The sequence below is a fragment of the Petromyzon marinus genome, chromosome 18 (assembly GCF_048934315.1).
Source record: "Petromyzon marinus isolate PM22_M1 ecotype Great Lakes invasive population chromosome 18, UKy_Petmar_22M1.pri1.0, whole genome shotgun sequence".
NCBI lineage: Eukaryota > Metazoa > Chordata > Hyperoartia > Petromyzontiformes > Petromyzontidae > Petromyzon > Petromyzon marinus.
This window is the reverse complement of record NC_133684.1, coordinates 14,011,218-14,030,444: the sequence shown is the minus strand read 5'-3', so window position 1 is coordinate 14,030,444 and position 19,227 is coordinate 14,011,218. Positions and strand designations below refer to the sequence as shown.

Below are 19,227 nucleotides of genomic sequence, written 5' to 3'. Positions count from 1 at the left end.
TTGATCAAGACGCTTCCTGGATGTCAGTCGTGAATGATCGAATGCCTGGATGCTGGTTGGATTCACATTCTCAGTGGATGTTTTGTGCACTCCCAGTACACTCTCATGTAGATTCATATTCACTTATCCAAACTAACTATCATAGTTTTAGTGGAATTATCACCCTAGACTGGCTTTTGCGGCAACCGTGTTACTAGCAAGAGGAAGGACGAGGAGAGCAGCGTTTGAAGGGGACACGGGGAGGGTGGGTCGTGACGTCATACGTGTGCGTGTCGTGCGTGTGCGCGCATGCGCGTGCTGTGCGTGTGTGTGTGTCATGTATTCGCATGTCGTGTGTGTGCGCGTGTTTGTGGCGCAGCGGTTAGAGTGCTCCGCTACGAACCCGGCGACTCCCGCTCACGGGCCAACACCAAGTGACTATTATCTGAACTTGTCCTGGGCCTCCCCTAGGTTGACTCGACCTCAAATGTCTTTGTGCGTGCATGTGCAGGCGGACGCCACGCCATGGCGCTGACAATCGACGGGAAGGTGTTCTCCTGGGGAGAGGGCGACGATGGCAAGCTCGGCCACTTCAGCCGCATGTGAGAGAGGGCCCAGAGTGGTGACAGAGCCTTGGCCTGGCAACACACTTGCATTGCTTTTTTATATTCAGCAATAAATAATTATTCTTTTTGAGCATGATGATATTTATTATTGCCTTTTGTGGGTAAGATCTGGGTGACCTTACTAGGAGGGATGAATATCGTCGTAACAGTTTAGTAGTGGATTACTTGTCAAGGGGGGAGTGGTGACACATTGGTTAGCACATTGCCTAATGGCCATGTCTAATAGCAGTGGGGAGTTTTATCTAACCCATGCCCCTTTCACTAACCCGTACTGACCAATGCGAGATTGTATTGTCAAACAGCCTGCTGAGAGTGAATAATAATCATAATTATTTGAGCAGCTCTTGTTTGACAAGTGCAAACTCTGGACTGGTTTTGAAATTCAGTGTCTCATGAGCAGAATCTAGCTTGCATGAACCAATGCTGGTGAACTAGAGTGTGAAGAAAGTTATTTTTCATAAACTTGAGTCTTGTTAACAGGCCTGGCGGGAAGTACAATGACCACCAAACATGCGTTTAGAGTATTTGACTGCTGTCAACTTCCACATGATAAGCCACTTCGCTGAGCTATAATTTGTGGCCAGGTCGCTTTTTTTCGTTCAACAAGAGCCCGATACAGAGCATGAGCAATAACAAGGGAAGGGGGCACAGATATTTCGGGGGCAGAAAACCGGCCAGGTTGCTTCCAAATAAACGAGCTATATAGCTGAGTGGGCCTTACCTGGTAATTTTTTTTAGGAACGTGGACAAACCAAAGCTGATCGACACCCTCAAGACGAAACGCATCCGCGACGTGGCGTGTGGCTCGTCGCACAGCGCAGCCATCGCGTCCAGTGGGGAGCTCTACTGCTGGGGCTTGGGCGAGTACGGCCGCCTGGGCCACGGAGACAACAGCACGCAGCTGCGGCCCAAGCTGGTGAGGGCCCGCCCACGGTGACGCCAGGGCAGGGCGGCGGACACGGCGGTGGCGCGCCACGTCCATTGCCGCAGTTGCCTCATTCTCTATCATCAGTTTGTTTCCCTCGTGTGGCTCGGCGCTGTGTAAAGAGGCCCAAATTATCTGAAGGTGATGGGCCCAAGACTACCCTTTTATCACTTGAGTGTCAGCGAATTGCAAGCCACGTCACCGGCTATGGGATGTTTGCATGTTTCTGATTTTTCGTATCTGCATGCGTCTCAGGTGAAAGCACTGTTGGGGCACAGAGTGGTCCAGGTGGCTTGTGGGAGCAGAGACGCTCAGACCCTCGCTCTCACTGATGAAGGTAACACGAGCCGGGCAGCGTGCATGTGACGCATTGAGCGCTGTTGCTACCTTAACATCACTGGCATCCACTCTGCACTCCTGTAGGAGCTCACTAATTTAAGTTAGCGTAATGGTCTGTTCATACTAAGTGGAGCATCTTTCATCTTCTTTGGTTCTTTCGGTAAAGTCACGTAGAATGATAATAAAATAATAAATTGATAAAATAAAATAACACAATAATATTCTCACGACGTTTCGGCCACAACACAAGCGGCCTTCATCAGGTGAAGGGGGCGAGACTGTCTGGTAGGACAGCGCTGGAGTGAAAGAGCCATGTTCAGATACGGCCTTTAAGCTGTGTGAGAGGAACAAAGCGCCCTCAAATTTCAGCTTTGTTCCTCTCACACAGCTTAAAGGCCGTATCTGAACGTGGCTCTTTCACTCCAGCGCTGTCCTACCAGACAGTCTCGCCCCCTTCACCTGATGAAGGCCGCTTGTGTTGTGGCCGAAACGTCGTGAGAATATTATTGTGTTATTTTATTTTATCAATTTATTATTTTATTATCATTCTACGTGACTTTACCGAAAGAACCAAAGAAGATGAATCATTGCAGTCACGAAAGCTTTAAATCGAAATGGAGCATCTTTGTTGTGTGGCTATACATTTACTCTTCATTGAGTGATCATTTCTCATTCCCCCATGTATGTACATGTGTAGAGGAGAGAAATACGTGGTGTGCACAGTTAAGCGGGTGCAACTGAGGGCAAACAGGTGTGCGTGTTGCAACATGACGTTTGCACAGACAAACTGACAGTAATTAAGGGGAGAAGCGGGTGCAACCGAGCTCGAACCGATGCTACGCTGTGACCGGAGTTTGCTGTCAAAGAGACGGGAGATGGGGTTGATTAATGGGTCAACAGGTGCCGGCCTAGTGGCAGCTTAAGTGAAAGCACGTGAGGACTCGGAATGAGCAGGGGGATATAAGTGGGAGTGTGAGCGAGGGGCGTTGTTTCCGGGAACCAAGAGTGAAGATATCTCGTCGCTGCCGCTCTAGCCGTCAACGGGACCTCAACCCTCACGCCGTCGCCGGGTGGGTGTTGGCTGAACCCCCCGCCCGGGATAGATGGGAGAGCGGGTCTGAGGGAGCGTAGGTGAGGGCAGCAGTGGAGATGCGAAGTCGCTGAGTGCGAAGACGCTGTGTGCGGAGTCGCTAAGTGCGAAGATGCTGTGTGCGGAGTCGCTGTGTGCGGAGGCGCTGAGTGCGAAGCTGCTCTGTGCGGAGTCGCTGAGAGCAGAGCTGCTGAGTGCAGGATAAGTGAGGTGCAGAATAGATAAGGGCGGGAAGAATTTAAGTTTATGTGACCGTTTAGATAGTTATAGGAGTGCCTATAACTGGCACAAGAATAGGTGAATAAAGTGTAAGCAGGTGACTTGTTACAATGTGTCGGTGTGAGTAATTTTTGAAGACACTACACATGTATGCCTGTTTCCCATCCCCACCAAAGCTCAGCACCTGCTGGCGTATTTTACTCCACCCCCTCAACTCACCATGAATGATGGGTCATTTTATGCTAATTCCTTTGTCAAAGCGTTTTGTTTCCTCCCACACAGCTTAAAAGGACGCGACCTGGGCTGGACTGTTTTCACTCCAACGCTGTCCTCGTGACAGTACGGTCCCCTTCACCTGATGAAGGCCACTTGTGTTGTGGCCGAAACGTCGTGATTTTTGTTGTTTTATTTTTTACCTACGTGACTTTACCGAATAGAACCAAAGAGTATGGATCCTTGCAGTCACGAAAGCTTCAAATCTAGAAGAGAGTGGAGAAGTTTCAATACCTGGGCAGTCTACTTATGAATAGCTATGGTTTGGCAATGGAGGTCTCATTCAAAATCAGTCGAACACCATTATCTTTTCTTTTGGGATACAGCGATACCTTGACTTTCGTCGCTTCGCTCTTTCGGCCATTTTCAATTATAACCACGTTTCAATTTTCATCAACGAGCTTTCCTCTTTCATCCAATTTCATACAACCTTCCACGACGTTAGCGCCACGTGTCATCTTTTAATTCAATCTTTGAATAGAAGTCGTTCAGTGGGCATCTCTTATATTTGTGTTTATTCATATTATTAATACTCTACTTATTTATGTGATTATACTGTAAACAATTCCTAGCTATTTTTGTGATCATAAAACACGTGTACAGTATTTAGATGTAGTTTCTTTTTTACCAAAGCTCCTGTGCCTGACACCATTCCAATCATTGAAGATTTGGTCCAACAAGGACTGAATGCTGATGTACCGGCCCTGGTGAGACACTGCCTCACCAAAACTTATTTCACCTGGAATGGTACATTCTACATACAAGTTGTAGGTACCCCAATGGGTTCTCCCTTATCACCAGTGATAGCAAATGTTTTCATGGAAAAATTTGAGACAGATGCCATCCAGGCATCCATCCTATGTCCTTCCTTGTGGAAGAGATACGTAGATGACACGTTTGTCATCTGGCCACATCGCCTGCCAGCTCTGAACCAATTCTTCAACCACATCAATTCCATACACCCAGCCATCAAATTCACCATGGAGGTGGAAAAGGATGGCAAGTTACCATTATTGGATGTTATAATCGAAAAGAGACCAGATGGCTCATTGGGACACTGTCTACAGGAAAGCCACCCACACGGATGCATATTTAAACCCTGACTCCCACCACCATCCAGCCCAGAAGAATTCCCTCTTCAAAACTCTACACCACAGGGCTTGTTGCATTTCCGACCATCACCACCTAGCCAGTGAACTGGAGCACTTACACCAAGCCCTCAAGATGAATGGATATTCGGATTGCACAATCCGTAAAGCTGTCACCGCAACCGTTGGGAGAGAACCACCTGAGGACCCAATGAAAGCCATCACCTTGTCATACATAGCAGGGGTTACCAAAAATATTTCCAAAATCATGAACAAACACAAGATCCAGGTTCGATTTAACACAGTACATAAAATTTGTGATCTGATCCCATCTGTGAAGGATGTTATCCCTGACATTAAATACCCCGTCGTCTACAAACTAAGCTGTGTCTGCGGCAATAGTTACATTGGGGAAACTAAGCGACATGTCTCGGACCGTGTTCGTGAACACAAGGTGGATCTGAGACATGGTAGGACTAATACCTCTGCCGTGGCTGATGATTGTTTTAATGCTGTGGGCACACATGAAATTGATTTCTCCAAGACGAAGGTACTATGCAAACCCACTGGCTATCAACAAAGATTTGTTCATGAAGCCTTCCAGATATATAAACACAGACACAATTTCAACCGAGAAGATGAGTACAAACTGAGCAATCTTTGGAAGGATGTTATTAACCAGGTAAAGTCTTAACTGGCTGTGATGCTTCCATCCTACCTGCCGATGTTAACAGTTATTTCCGACTCTGAGTTACAGCACCTTGTTAAATATCTTTACATTAACAGGATAAATGTCTCACTAACATAGCCGCTGCTCCCTTTTCCTCGATGCGGCGGTGGCGCTCGTTGTTTAATAGGCTGTATGTGTCTCATTAACACAGCCGCTGCTGCACGAGCCATCTCACATTGACATGCTAATCTCTAATCTCGAGCAATGCAATGGCTTCTTCAGCACTGCAGTCGTGGGGTTACATTGACAGATTGACATGCTAATCTCTAATCTCTAGCAATACAGTGGCTTCTTCAGCACCATAACTGTGGGGTTACATTAACAGGTTGACATGCTAATATCAAACAATACAATGGCCGAGGTTTATTACTTGTAAATTCCATCTCTAGCCCCGCCCACTTACCCTTGGGTTGTACCCATCTCACACCTATATAACCTCTTGCTGCATTAGTTCTCTCGCTATATTTCTCCTGCCTCAGCAGTTCGCCTGCTGTATTTTTTTCACCTGAAGACGATTGCTCGTGTTGCGATCGAAACGTCGTGATTTTTTAAATATATTTTTCTATGTGACTACCGAAAGACCCAAAGAGTATAGTATTCATACTGTGCTTATTTTTGTGATTCCTGTAAAATACTTATGTTTGTGCTTTAATATATTCATAATGGGTCCTAAGTGTGGTGATAGTAAAGCTAAAATAGCCCATAAGGTTCTAAATTTGCAAGAAAAGCTTGATATAATCAAACTTAATGAGCAAGGCATGTCCCATGCTGATATAAGTCGCAAGCTAGGTGTACCTCGGACAACAGTCAGTACAATTCTTAAGAATGAAGCTAAAGTGTTAGAGGAAGTAAAAAAACACTACGCCAGTGCATACCAAACTCATTAGAAAACGGCACAGTTTAATTGGTGAGATGGAAAAAGTTTTAATTGTGTGGATTCAGGATCAAATCAGCCACAACATTCCTCTAAGCCAAGGGCCTTATGACGGCTAAAGCCCTAACTCTATTTAAAACAATGAAGGCTGAAAGAGAAGAGACATCAGAAGAAATATTTGGGGCTTACAGAGGCTGGTTTGACAACTTTAAGAAAAGGTCCAGTTTACATAATGTAGCAGTGCAGGGAGAAGCAGTTTGTGCAGACTAGGGCCGAACGATTTGGGGCAAATATCTAATTGCGATTTTTCTGACAGATATTGCGATTGCATTTTCTTAAGTCAAGCTTCAGTTCAATATTCACTGTGTAATAGGTTTAAAACATGTGATGGAGCATTACCACATGATAGCATCAAAATATTAACTACTCTATATATTCTAATGCAAGAATGATAACTTACAATATGTGAATTTCTTCCAACATGTATTTATTCAAATGGTTATTTCAAATATAACAATCAAAAATAGAACAATTGTTAAGTTTAAGAAATAAAGTTATAATAAAAAATTCCAATAAGAAAGTAATAGGACTTTTCAAATCACAAAAATCGCAACCTTTGCGATTTACTAATCGCATTGTTTGAAATTGCGATTTCGATTTAAAATCGATTAGTCGTTCAGCCCTAGTGCAGGCACAGCTGCTGCAGAAACTTTTCCAGCAGAGCCCAAAAAAAGAATAGAAGATGGTGGATATACAAAGCAGCAGATCTGCAACGTGGATGAAACGGGCCTCTTTTGAAAGAAAATGCCATCAAGGACTTTGATAGCTAGAGAAAGAGAGGTCAATGCCTGGATTTAAAGCTGCCAAAGATAGGCTAACTCTGTTGCAAGGGGCTAATGCAGCTGGCGACTGCAAGCTAAAGCCTATGATGATCTACCGTTCTGAGAATCCTAGGGCCCTTAAAAATTACGTCAAGTCTAGCCTCCCAGTTCATTGCAAATCTAATAAAAAAGCCTGGATGACTGGTGATTTATTTACAACTTGATTCAGTGATTATTTAAAGCCTGCAGTTGAGGCTTACTGCAAACAGCAAATTCTATTTAACATTCTATTGCTGGTGGATAATGCTCCAAGCCACCCAAGACTTGGGATTGAGGCCCACAGAGAAAAGTTGTGTTTATTCTTCCAAACACAACTGCTTTGCTGCAGCCTATGGACCAAGGAGTAATCGCGTCGTTCACATCTTACTGTCTGAGAAGGACATTTGCAAAGGCTATAGCTGCACTAGATACTGCAGTCGTTGATGAGAGAGGTAAGCAAAATAAATGTAAAAACATTTTGGAAAGGTTTTAATATTCAGGATGGAATCAAAACTCTCAGAGATGCACGGGACGAAGTAAAATAAACCAATTTGAAAGGGGCATGGAAGAAGCTGATTCCCTCCCTTATGGCCGGTTTTGAAGGGTTTGATGAAACAGTGGAGGAAATCACTTCGTATGTTGTGGACATGGCTCAGCAGCTGGAATTACAAGTAGAGGCTGAAGATGTTAGGGAATTGCTTGAGTCGCATGATCAGCCCCTAACTGATGAGGATCTTCTGCAGATTAATAAACACAGAAAATTGTTCAATGAACAGGAGTCTCTGTCTGAAGATACGACTCGGTCTAGGGCGTTGACAACCAAAGAATTAGAAGAAAGAATCGCCAAAGTAGAGGACGCAGTTGCATTTTTGGAAAGGGTCGATCCCAATTTCGAAAGAAGTTCTAAAGTAATTAGTGGCCGAGAATACCAAATAGCCTGTAACAAAGAACTTCTTAGAAAAAGGAAGAACACTGCAATGCTGCAAACTTCCTTGGTTCCCTTTTTCAAGAAGCAACCGACACAACCATCGCCAGTCATCCCTCCCCCTAACCTTTCAGATTCTGAGCCATCAAACGTCAGCCCCAGCCACTGTTAGATCTCCATCAATGTCCCCTTCTCCAAAAAGAAAGAGATTGATTTCCGGTTCTGACGATGAACCTCATCCTCACCAATTTTCTCCTTCCTATTTTATGAATCTAGATTCCCCCTAAATCATCAATATATTCATCGTCCACTTATGCAAGAATACAAATATTGAAAGGTATAATTTCGGTTTTGTATTATTTTTTTCTTTATTTAGTTTTGTTTATTTATTCTTATGTTTATTTTTCTTTTATTTCAGTTTATTTAGATTTCGCACGCATGTGTTATATAGTTACTCTAGTTATTTGCATGTACGTTTTTCACCGGGCAAAATAAATTTGCAAGCTAAATAAAGGCTCTTGACATTCGTCCATGCTCTGGTCCCTAACCAGACGAAACTGCAAGGTATACCGGTACTACTTTGGCGAGATGTTAACTACCACGCCTGGTATACAGAGTGTCGTGAGTTCGATCCCGACCCTGATGCCTGTATATTTGTAGTTTGCATGTTCTATCCCTGGTCGCCTGTATTTTTCTCTGGGTCCTCAGGTTTTTCCACCCACATTTATAAACATGTGCTTAGAGTATCTGGCTGCTATAAATTTTCACGTGATAATCCACTTCGTTGAGCTATCATATGTGATAGCCAGGTCTGTTCTCAAGAAGAGCTCAGTGGGACTTACCTGGTAAAATAAAAATAGTTTAGTTTTAGTTTAGTTTTTTCATCAGCTGCATAATGCTGTGTGCAAGTCTGCCCTGTCATTCCACACGAAGCGTCGGGTCTTCTCAGTCACAGTTATGCCCTCGCTTCTCTATGCAATTAGCCTGGCACAAGCTCTGTGGTGATGTCACTGCCACTTAGTGGCGAGCGGTGGCTGTTGTGTGTGAATTTGTGGAGTGCATCCAATTAGATTTTTAAAAATTTGAATCTTGAAACTGGTCAAGAATTTGTGTTTAAATAATGCACTACCTGTAAGGTTATGTGGCCAATGGGATGGTGTAAAACATCTTTTATAATTTCTTAGTGGAGAAACCGATATGGGAAGAACACGTTTTTTGTCTGCTCATTTATTTTGTCTTGTATGTGTGTGTGGCCAGGTCTGGTGTTTTCGTGGGGAGACGGAGACTTTGGAAAGCTGGGCCGCGGGGGCAGCGAGGGGTGCAACGTCCCTCAGAATATCGAGCGGCTCAACGGGCAGGGGATCTGCCAGATCGAGTGCGGCGCGCAGTTCTCGCTCGCCCTGTCCAAGTCCGGCCTCGTGTGGACCTGGTCTGTGTCTCATTGCCAAGTTCTGCCAGAGATTGTGTGTCAAATATATCCTGTGCTAATGAATAGCTGACTTCAACGTTACTCCAAGTTAAGCTATCAAATTTATACGGAACTCAAAATGTGTTACTATAAATAATCCTTTCTTATTTAGTAAAATATTATTGAGACTCGAGACTCGCTTCAGAGTGTGTGTCTGTAATGCGCATGCGCACGTGACTGACCTGTGGTGTGTGGCCCAGGGGAAAGGGAGACTACTTCCGGCTCGGCCACGGCACGGACGCCCACGTGCGCAAGCCCCAGGTGGTGGAGGGACTGCGCAACAAAAAGATCGTGCACGTGGCCGTGGGGGCCCTGCACTGCTTGGCTGTGACCGAGGGAGGGCAGGTGCGTCCCCCTGCACCCGCCCGCCCACCCGGTGCAAGCGAGGATTCAAAAGAGCAGGATGAGTCTCGTTTGTAAGAGTGACCTGGGGTCACGAAAAGTTTTTTAAAAAGCAATAATGCGTAACACGTACAGGCAATGAAGCTAATTAAAAATCGGAGAAGAAACAACGACATTCCAAAAGAAGTTGAAACGGTGCACGCACACAATCGATAGTAAACTAAAATAGATTTCCTTGAGCAAGACTTGACTTGGACAAATAACTTAAAAAAAAAACATTTACAGTTACAGAAACATCTAAATAATAATCGTGGTGATTTTTGCACTAGTCTGTAGTAAACAGGCAGTGATACGTGTCAAAATGCAATTGCCAGTGTCGCTTCCGTTGCGATTGAGATGGGAGAGCAATGTCTGAAGCTATGCAGAGGCAGTGCGAGGCTCCCTGCTTCCCACTAAAACTGTTGCTGTTGAGCTGGCACCACCCAAAAGCGCTAACGTGAATAACAAAAAACGCTCAGGACATAAAAAAACACGGACTTAAACATAAAATTGTATAATAGGTGACGCATTGGGCAGTGGCTCTTCTTCGTCACGTGTAAATGAGTGATTGCTGTACATAATTGGGTCACAGTGGGTTCAACATTTCGAGACTGGAAAACTCCAATTAGTCAGCCACCTTAGTAAGAGATGTCTTTAATTTATAAACTTGGCAGTGTCCGATTTTGCGATGTCATCATCAATCATGGGAAAGTACGGTGCTGATCACTCTATCATGGATTGTGCCAGCCTTGTAAATAGTTTTGGAACCTACCCCAGAAGTCTGTATGGCTAAACGGGGGCGTGGGGGGGTTCTACTCTGATGAGGCCCGCTGCTCCAATGAGTGTTCACGTTGTACCTGGGTCAGTGCTGCTGGGGTTTGTGGAGCTCTGCGTGGGTACAGAGGGTGACCAGCGGAGGCTAATAATAACACTGCGCGGCATGCAGGTGTATGCGTGGGGCGACAACGACCACGGGCAACAGGGGAACGGCACTACTACCGTGAACCGGCGGCCCACACTCGTGCAGGGCCTCGAGGGCCACAAGATCACGCGCGTGGCTTGCGGCTCCTCGCACAGCATTGCTTGGACCACCGTGGACGTGGCCACGCCCGCCGTGCATGAGCCTGTGCTCTTTCAGGCGGCACGGGACCCCCTTGGTGCCAGCTATCTTGGTGGGTGCTGCTTCTGTACGCGATTGATTGTCAGCCGGTGGCAGACAGGACCCAAGTCTGTGCATTACACCAGAGTCAGCTATGAAGCAGGGCGTATGTCTCTACACGAGGTCCTGTCGTGGGACAGCTTTGAGACACCCCGAGTGTTCACTGTGATAATGATTGTGACGTTTGCGTCTGGTGCCAGACTTGAATCTGTTTGGCTCATCTTTATGGGAGTTTTCATGATTCCCTCTGCTCTGTTATGGATGGACAGACAGCAGTGATGCACGAACAATTTTGACCTTGGTTGGAATGTCAATAATAACCATAGGGAGCAATGTGAATCTAATGCTCGATTCTGAGAAGAAGATATCACGTTGAACGTTGCAAAGGTGGAGTTTTCTTGTACATACGTGTGTGGTCAGGCCTGCACTCGGACTCTGATCTGCTGGTGAGCTCCAAGCCCAGTGGCTCCGCAGCGGCCAAACAGAACCGGCCATCCCTCACCAAGATCCTGCTGGCCCTGGATGGCAAACAGGCCAAGCAGCAGGCACTGTCCCACATCCTCACTGCCCTGCAGCACATGTATGCAAGGTGCGTGAGCCAGCTGCGGGCCCGCGCCTCTCAGCTCCATTAAGTGTATCATCGCTTCTTCGTTGCCTTAAGCGTAGGGGTCGGCAAGCTCTGGCTCTGGAGCCGCATGCGGCTCTTTAAGAACTGCATTGCGGCTCTTGAAATATTGAGCTGTCTTTTTACAGGATTCAACAGAAATGGCTCTTGTTGTTATTTTGGATGCTGACCCCTGACCATGGGAGTCAAGTTTACAGTGGGAGTCCAGTTTACCATGGAAGTGTAGTTTACCATGTTAGTTCAGTTTACCATGGAAGTCCAATTTGTCATGGTAGTCCAGTTTACAATGGATGTCCATTTTACCATGGGCAGGAGTCGGCAACTTGCAGCTCCCGAGCCGCATGGAACTCATTAAGGACTGTTGACCGTCTTGTATTGACACGCATTTCAGCTCTTGAAATATATACTTTTTATCCATTTTGGAAAACAAAATGCCTTTTATTATTTTGGTTCCCGACCCCTGCCTTAACCTGATCTCATTCATTCTCCGATTCGCACCTCTGATTAGCACGGTTGGCTACGTACAGTGCGAAAGAAGTTCAACATACATTCACATATCTAATTGTCAGAGTTGTGTGTGTTGGTGCTGCTGCTGCTCCCTCTTCTGCCCTCCCAGAGATGCCGTGTGCTGCTCGCTGATGCCGGGCAGCATGATCGCCCCCACGGAGCGCGCCATCTCCCCGCTGGTGCCCTCGCGCGACCTCTCCCCAGCTCCGCCGCCCGCCGCCGAGGATGCTGAGTCCTCTGTTGCCACGGAGACGGACGGAGGGCCCAGCTTGGGCCCCTGGCAGGACAAGCGCAATGAGGTGCGCTGGACCCCGTTTCCGGGGGGGAGGGGGGGGCTTGTAATTCCTCAGGAGAGCGCTTAGCCTAAACTGAAATTTGTTTAGTTTACCAGGTAAGGCCTACTGAGCTATATAGCTTCTATTCTAGATTTAAAGCTTTCGTGACTGCAAGGATCCATACTCTTTGGTTCTATTTGGTAAAGTCACGTAGGTAAAAAATAAAACAACAAAAATCACGACGTTTCGGCCACAACACAAGCGGCCTTCATCAGGTGAAGGGACCAGGCTGTCTCAAGGACAGCGCTGGAGTGAAACACAGCCACGCTCAGACCGCGACCTTTAAGCTGTGTGCGAGGAAACAAGGTGCCTTGACAAAGGAATTAGCATAAAAAATAGCATTTGATTGGCCGACTTAGCATGATGAACGGTGTAGAGGTGGTGTACATGCGGGTGAACATGCCGGTTGGCGCAGGGGGGAGGGGGAGTTTACCTATTGATGGTGTGAAAAGGGAATTTTTAAGAGCTGCGTAAGTTTGGGGTACCACTACTTGAAAAATATACTGTACCATTGAAAATTAGTTTAATGTTTGGTTCGATTTAGAACATCTTTCCAATGGTTGCTTAATTTGAAACCATCTTCTTGGTTGAAATTGTGTCTGTGTTTGTAGATCTGAATTGCCTCATGAACAAATCTCTGATAATGACCCGTGGGTTTGCAAAGAACCTTGGTATCGAAGAAAATTATATCGTGATCACCCACAGCGTTGTAACAGTGATCAGCTACGGCAGAAGAGTTCGTTCTGCCGTGTTTCAAATCTGATTTGTGCTCGCGGATTCGGTTAGAGACATGTAGCTTTGTCTCCCTGATATAGCAATCACCGCAGGTACAACTCAATTTGTAAACCCCAGGGTACTGTAAGTCAGGAATGACATCCTTCACGGATGGGATCAGATCACGACTTTTGTGTACTGTATTGAACCGGACCTGGATCTTGTGTTTGTTTAGAATTTTGGAAATCTTTTTAGTAACGCCTGCTATATATGGTAGTGTGATGGTTTTGACCGGAGTATCAAGTGGTTGTTTCTGTATGGAGGGAGAAACAGCTTGGCGGATGGTGGCTTATCATGTGGAAATTTAAAGAAACCAAATTCTCTAAATGCATGCTTCTAAATGTGGAAGGAAAAACCGGAGGACCGAGAGAAAAATCCATGTCTTCACGCGGAGAGAGACACCGCAAACTCCAGATGTACAGGTGTTGAGGTCAGGACCAAACCCGCGACCTCCCACATACCATACGAGGTAGTTAACATCTTGCCAACGCGGCACCCAATGCGGTTGAGAGCCTCACTTATAATTCTTTATTGGGACACAATAAAGAAATGTGTCAAGTGGCCAGCACCAAAGAGCATGATTATCAAAATTGTATTCGATAACAGTTAACACATTTCTTAAATTGAGCAAGGTTATAAAAGCTTTGGAATAAAGACGACGGGAAGTAAATCCAGAGCGGAGGCAGTGCGTGGGAAGCAGAGAGAGGAGTGAGGTGACCTGCAGTGTGGTGGTTGAACACCGTCCGGATGAGGTGTGACGGGTCTGGTCGACTTGAGTCTTCAACACGGGTACTAGTCGTGATTGAAGTGTATCTGCTGCTGTGGCATCGGTCACGTAAATGTTTATATAGTATCAGTGCATTGGAGTCACTAAAGTGCTATGATAGCGTTTTTATGGAGTTTATATGTTCTCCCCCTGTTCTGTGTGGGTTTCCTCTGGGTTCTGTGGTCCCCCCCCATAGCTAAACACATATATTGTAACCGCTATCGGCCAAACATCCCAATGCTGATAAGCTACCTGCAAATTACTCAATTGGGATTATGCTCAGCAACAACACCGCCCACGACTGTGAACATTTGGTAGGGCCCTTCTGGAAAAAAAAGAGTCTCTTGAGACTCGGTGAGGCCGAGTACTGACTTGTAGTGACTTGTGTTGTTTTCGTTTCGCAGACAACAGCGTCGGAGGACACGCTCACCCCATCGACATCGACCACCTTCTCCCGGCCATTCATCCCCGTGACCGATGACCCCGGAGCCGCCTCCATCATAGCGGAGACCATGACCAACACAGCCAAGGTGCAGCCCGAGGATAGGCGTCCAAAACGTCTCGTGACCAAAACTCCACCGCCCCCGACCCAACTTGCAGAACCAGGGGACTGACGGTGGTGCCAATCATCAGCAATTACAACCGGCTACAAAACCTCCCATATCGAATCTGCCCATTTCTTCTCCAGCCCGTGCCGTGCCTGTTTAGCCCCCTCTGTCCGAGCAAACGGAAGCTGCTTGGGCACTCGGTGGATTAAACACGATCTCGCAATAAAGCAGCTTATTTTTTACTTATCAGAAGGGGCTAAAATAAAGGGGCTGTTGAGCTAGAGAGGAGATGGGCTGAGTAGTTGCTAAAGGTCTGGTATCAGCAGTGTCAAGATCAGCCTCTGTAGGGGAGTCTCGTGAAGAAAGCTACTGGGCAGTTTGAGGCAGTTGCCCTCCAACAACAGATGACAGAAGGAGCAACACTCGCAACAATGAGCGGAGCTCTGGGTGGCTAAAACGCAGCAAGTTGGCACAGGTGATGCATCTGCCAGTCATCTCAGTTAGCTTATAATAATTGGGTCTCTTCCATGGCCTCCTGTCAGCAAGCTTTTAACACTTAATGGTGACCTCAATGTGCATCTATCCTGACACAAGCACCGTGGTGATGTCACGGCCACTTAGTGGCGAACATCGTTTGTTGTTGTGTCTGCAAGTGCTCCACGCTGGTAGTATAAAGGTTATTCGATGTTAATAATGCTGTGATGTATCTGTCACCGCCACCTCGTAGTGCATGGTGGCTGTTGTTGTATGTATAGGTGTTTGGTGCATTACGCTTATGCGCGTGTGCATGCATGCGTGTGCGTTGCAGGTGACAGAGAGCCAGGCCCGGGCTGCCGTGCCGGAGCCCGAGGGTCTGGATGAGTTCACGTGCCTGCTCGTGCCCGAGGACACGCGCGTGCTCGTCGACCTGCTGAAGCTGGCAGTCGCTGCGCGTGCCAGCGAGCGGGGCCGCGAGGTGCTGTCGGCCGTGCTGTCCGCCATGGGCATCGCCTACTCCCAGGTGAGCGCCACGGGTGGTGGTAACCCTCGCACCTCTCTGCAAGAAGGGCCTTGGTTTCGATTGCCTTTCTGTGTGGAGGTTGTCTGTTTCTCTCGCCCCGTTTTCTGCACGGGATTCATGAGTTCTCCGGGTCCTTCTGAAGCTAAAAAGCACATACACACAAACACAGAGTGACTGGTTTTGGGAAAACGTCTCAATGCTGAAATATGACCTGCAAATTGCTCAATTAGGATCACACGTAGCGGCATTGTGCTTTCCCGGGTGAACAAGCAGAACAATAATCATGATAAATGTTCCCACAATTTCAAGGCGCTTTAAACAGCTTTGCTTAAAACTAAAATACGCAATGACTTGTTGCATTAAAAACGGAAATAACGTCTATATTAATTCCATGTTAGTATCATTATCTAAAGTTTAATATTTATTTATTATATTCATACAAGCAACTATATACAACCATTGGGTTAGAAATCAAACCACTATAATAGGAAAGTAAACAATCTTTATTTGAAGCTTTCATGACTGCAGGAATCCATACTCTTTGGATCTTTCGGTAAAGTCATGTAGATAGAAAAAATAATAGATCACGACGTTTCGATCGCCACACAAGCAATCGTCTTCAGGTGGGAGAGAGAAACAGGCTGCTGAAACAAGTCCTAATATATATAGAGCCTGCAGGGGGGGTTTGCCAAATCGGGCAAGAGGGTGGGGGCTAGAGATTGTGCCAAAGCGAGTGGGAAATCCAAAGATGGGATTAGGCACAATCCCACCTGAAGACGATTGCTTGTGCGGTGATCGAAACGTCGTGATCTATTATTTTTTCTATCTACGTTACTTTACCAAAAGAACCAAAGAGTAAGGAAAGTAAACAAATGTAATTATCCAACAACAGACGGGTTGTGCAAGAAATTAGGCGTTTATGTGTCTGTGTTGTGTGCATGGTTGTGTAGTGTGTGTGTGATGTGTGTGCATGATGCATCACATGTTGTGTGCCATATCATATGTTGTATCGGGAGCGGTAGTGTCGTGGTTAGTGCACTGCGATACGAACCCGGTGACCCAAGTTTGATATCTCACGACCAATAACAGTGGTGAATATTTGAACCGGTTTTGGGCCTCCTCTACGTCAACTCAGCTTCAAATGAGTACCTAGTGCGGTGGTTGTAAGCATCAGCACTGGGGTGTCAAAGGCTACCGAGCATGGTGCTGGCCACCTACCCCCTCGTGTGCCGTGCCAGCCTTCATAGGTGCAACTGTCTAACATCACTTGTCTCACCGGCATGTTAAGGCTACACGGGGGACCTTTGTCTTTAATGTGTGTGCCGGTGCTTAGGCTATCCATGGGGGTGATGCTTGTCTTTGCGAACGATGTTGTGTGCCGTGTGTCCGTATGCACTGTGCCTGCGTCGCAGGTGGCGGAGATGCTGCTGGAGCTGTGCGTGACGGAGCTGGAGGACGTCGCGTCTGATTCGCAGAGCGGGCGCCACGCGGCACAGCCGGCCGTCGTGGAGAGCAGCCACCCCTACACGGACGATACCAGCTCCAGTGGCACCGTCCGCATCCCCGGTCACTCCCACTGCGCCAATCGCCACCACCGCATGGCGCCATCGTGCACAATACTATACTGTTCAATACCACCTAAACACCAGTTAATACTGTAACAATAGCATTCATACTGTACAACAGCATCCAGACGGTGAGATGTTAAGCAATAGTATGTAATTTAAAACCTTAGAAAGATGTTGGAAATCTTTTGGGGTTAAGTGGGGGGAAGGGGATAGACTGTTGATGAGCTTGCAATGTGAGTGTTGCCCCGTGCCCACACACTATCTTCACCGTGCTCGTGCGACTGACGGCGGTTGTTGACGTTTGCACGCTTGCTCACGCGCGCTGCCGTTACTCGCATACCGTCCCATCCCTCTGTGGCCCAGGAGCCGAGGGGCTGCGCGTGGAGTTTGACCGGCAGTGCTCGACCGAGCGGCGCCACGACCCCCTGACCCTGATGGACGGTGGCAGCCGCGTCGTCTCGGTGCGCTCGGGTGAGAAGCGGGAGATGGCGTCGCCGTGTGCGGTGGGCACGCTCCTACGCGGCATCAACACGGTGTCTGGTATCCAAGAGGTCGTGGGTTTGATCCCGACCCTGACGCCTGTATATTTGGAGTTTGCATGCTCTTCCTGTAGTTGCTTGGATTTTCCTCTGGCTCATCTGGTTTTTCCCTCCACGTTTAGAATAATAATACAATTTATAACGTGCGCAAGGTTGTGGACCAAAGATGCAATTCTGAGGCATGGAGCAGAGTTCAGTGTCAGATCGCGTCGTGCGGTTCGAGGGAGACTAAGTTAAATGTCGAGCTGAACAGATGTCTTTAGATGGTTTTTGAACGTTGCGGATGTGAATTGGGATGGAGTTCCAAATGACGGGGCTACCACGGAGAACAATGAGAAGCAATTACAGTCCTTATCCTGGGAGTTTCAGGGAGATTCTGCGTCGCACTGCGAAGGTGGCTATGATTCATTGAAGTGTAAGGCATGAGCAGAGAACTTAGGTATGGTGGGTAGCTGGATTTTAGGGTGCAGTTGCAGAGGCAAATGATCTTTAAGGTAATTTTGCTTGAAATGGGCAGCCAATAAAGGGCATGAAGGATGGACAGGGAGTCAGGGGGAGGGTGTGGGAGCCGTGGACAACTCAGGCAATGAAATTTTGGAGGCGTTGCAGCTTATTTTGGTTGTTTTGAGTGGACTGGACGCTTACCGCTTTGCAACAGTTGAGTCGTGACCCAACGATGCTGCAGGCGAGAGTAATTTGCTTTGTTGGAGGTGATGAGTGGACGCAGTTGGCAGAGGGCCCAGAAATGGTAGTTGCAGGACTTGAGAACGAGGTTGATTTGGGTGTCAAAGGAGAGAGTGGGATCCAGAATGACACCGAGAAATGTCAGCATCACTGAATGAAGGAACCATTCGTTTAGAGTATTTGGCTGCTCTAAATTTCCACAGGATAAACCACTTTGTTGAGCTATCATCTGAAAAAGAGCTATGTAGCTCAGTGGGCCTTATCTTGTAAAATAAAAATAGTTTAGATTAGTTTAGAATCACGACTTGGTGCTTGGAGATGAAAAGTTATTTCTGGGTGTGCCATCTCTCACGAGTCGGTATCTGCACACGTGTGTCTGTGTGCAGCGTGGGCTGTGTGGCCCCGCTAACTCGGCGCAAGGATTCTTGGTCGACCGCAGTAGCGACTACTGTGTGAATGTAGCGCGGACCCCTGCTCTGCAGCCACAAACAGAAAGGAGTGTCTGGTGAATCGCTGGGGAGGGGGAAGGGACTGAGCGCGCGTGGTGCTAGCGATACCCGACCAGCCTTATGATCTGGTGAACAATACCACTTACCCTGACGGTCCATCCTGGTCGATGGGTCATCTTTGTAGGTGTATGCCTCTGTACATGTGCATGCACCCGTGTGTGTGCACACGCATGTGTCTGTGATTGGGTTACCGAATTCTCAACTCGTGACGTCCAAGCCTATTTCATGACCTCTTGCTGCTTCATGTGGCCACAAAGATGAAATCCATGAAATCATAGTTTGGCGTGATTCTGCATACTGCTTAACAATTCGTACATATAATTTTTGTTTTTGCATTTGCACACCCTGTTTGGTGGTTGCCTGTCTCTCACACGGAATTTTTTGAGGTCATATTTGCCTCAAACAAATACTTGGAAACCACAGTGGCAGACGATGT

The 19,227-nt window shown here is 47.0% G+C and overlaps 1 protein-coding gene across 5 annotated transcripts in view; it reads left to right on the top strand.

The window, feature by feature from the left end:
• HERC2 (HECT and RLD domain containing E3 ubiquitin protein ligase 2) overlaps positions 1 to 19,227 on the top strand; it is a 159,739-nt gene that overhangs the window by 100,569 nt on the left and 39,943 nt on the right. For all 5 annotated transcript variants that reach the window (XM_032956770.2, XM_032956768.2, XM_032956767.2 and 2 more), the window contains exons 60-71: positions 491 to 581; positions 1,344 to 1,521; positions 1,786 to 1,867; positions 9,186 to 9,357; positions 9,597 to 9,741; positions 10,724 to 10,949; positions 11,357 to 11,525; positions 12,178 to 12,367; positions 14,348 to 14,473; positions 15,300 to 15,491; positions 16,904 to 17,057; positions 17,423 to 17,530. In XM_032956770.2, the coding sequence (XP_032812661.2) occupies positions 491 to 581; positions 1,344 to 1,521; positions 1,786 to 1,867; positions 9,186 to 9,357; positions 9,597 to 9,741; positions 10,724 to 10,949; positions 11,357 to 11,525; positions 12,178 to 12,367; positions 14,348 to 14,473; positions 15,300 to 15,491; positions 16,904 to 17,057; positions 17,423 to 17,530 (1,833 nt within the window). The remainder of the gene's footprint in view (positions 1 to 490; positions 582 to 1,343; positions 1,522 to 1,785; positions 1,868 to 9,185; positions 9,358 to 9,596; positions 9,742 to 10,723; positions 10,950 to 11,356; positions 11,526 to 12,177; positions 12,368 to 14,347; positions 14,474 to 15,299; positions 15,492 to 16,903; positions 17,058 to 17,422; positions 17,531 to 19,227) is intronic.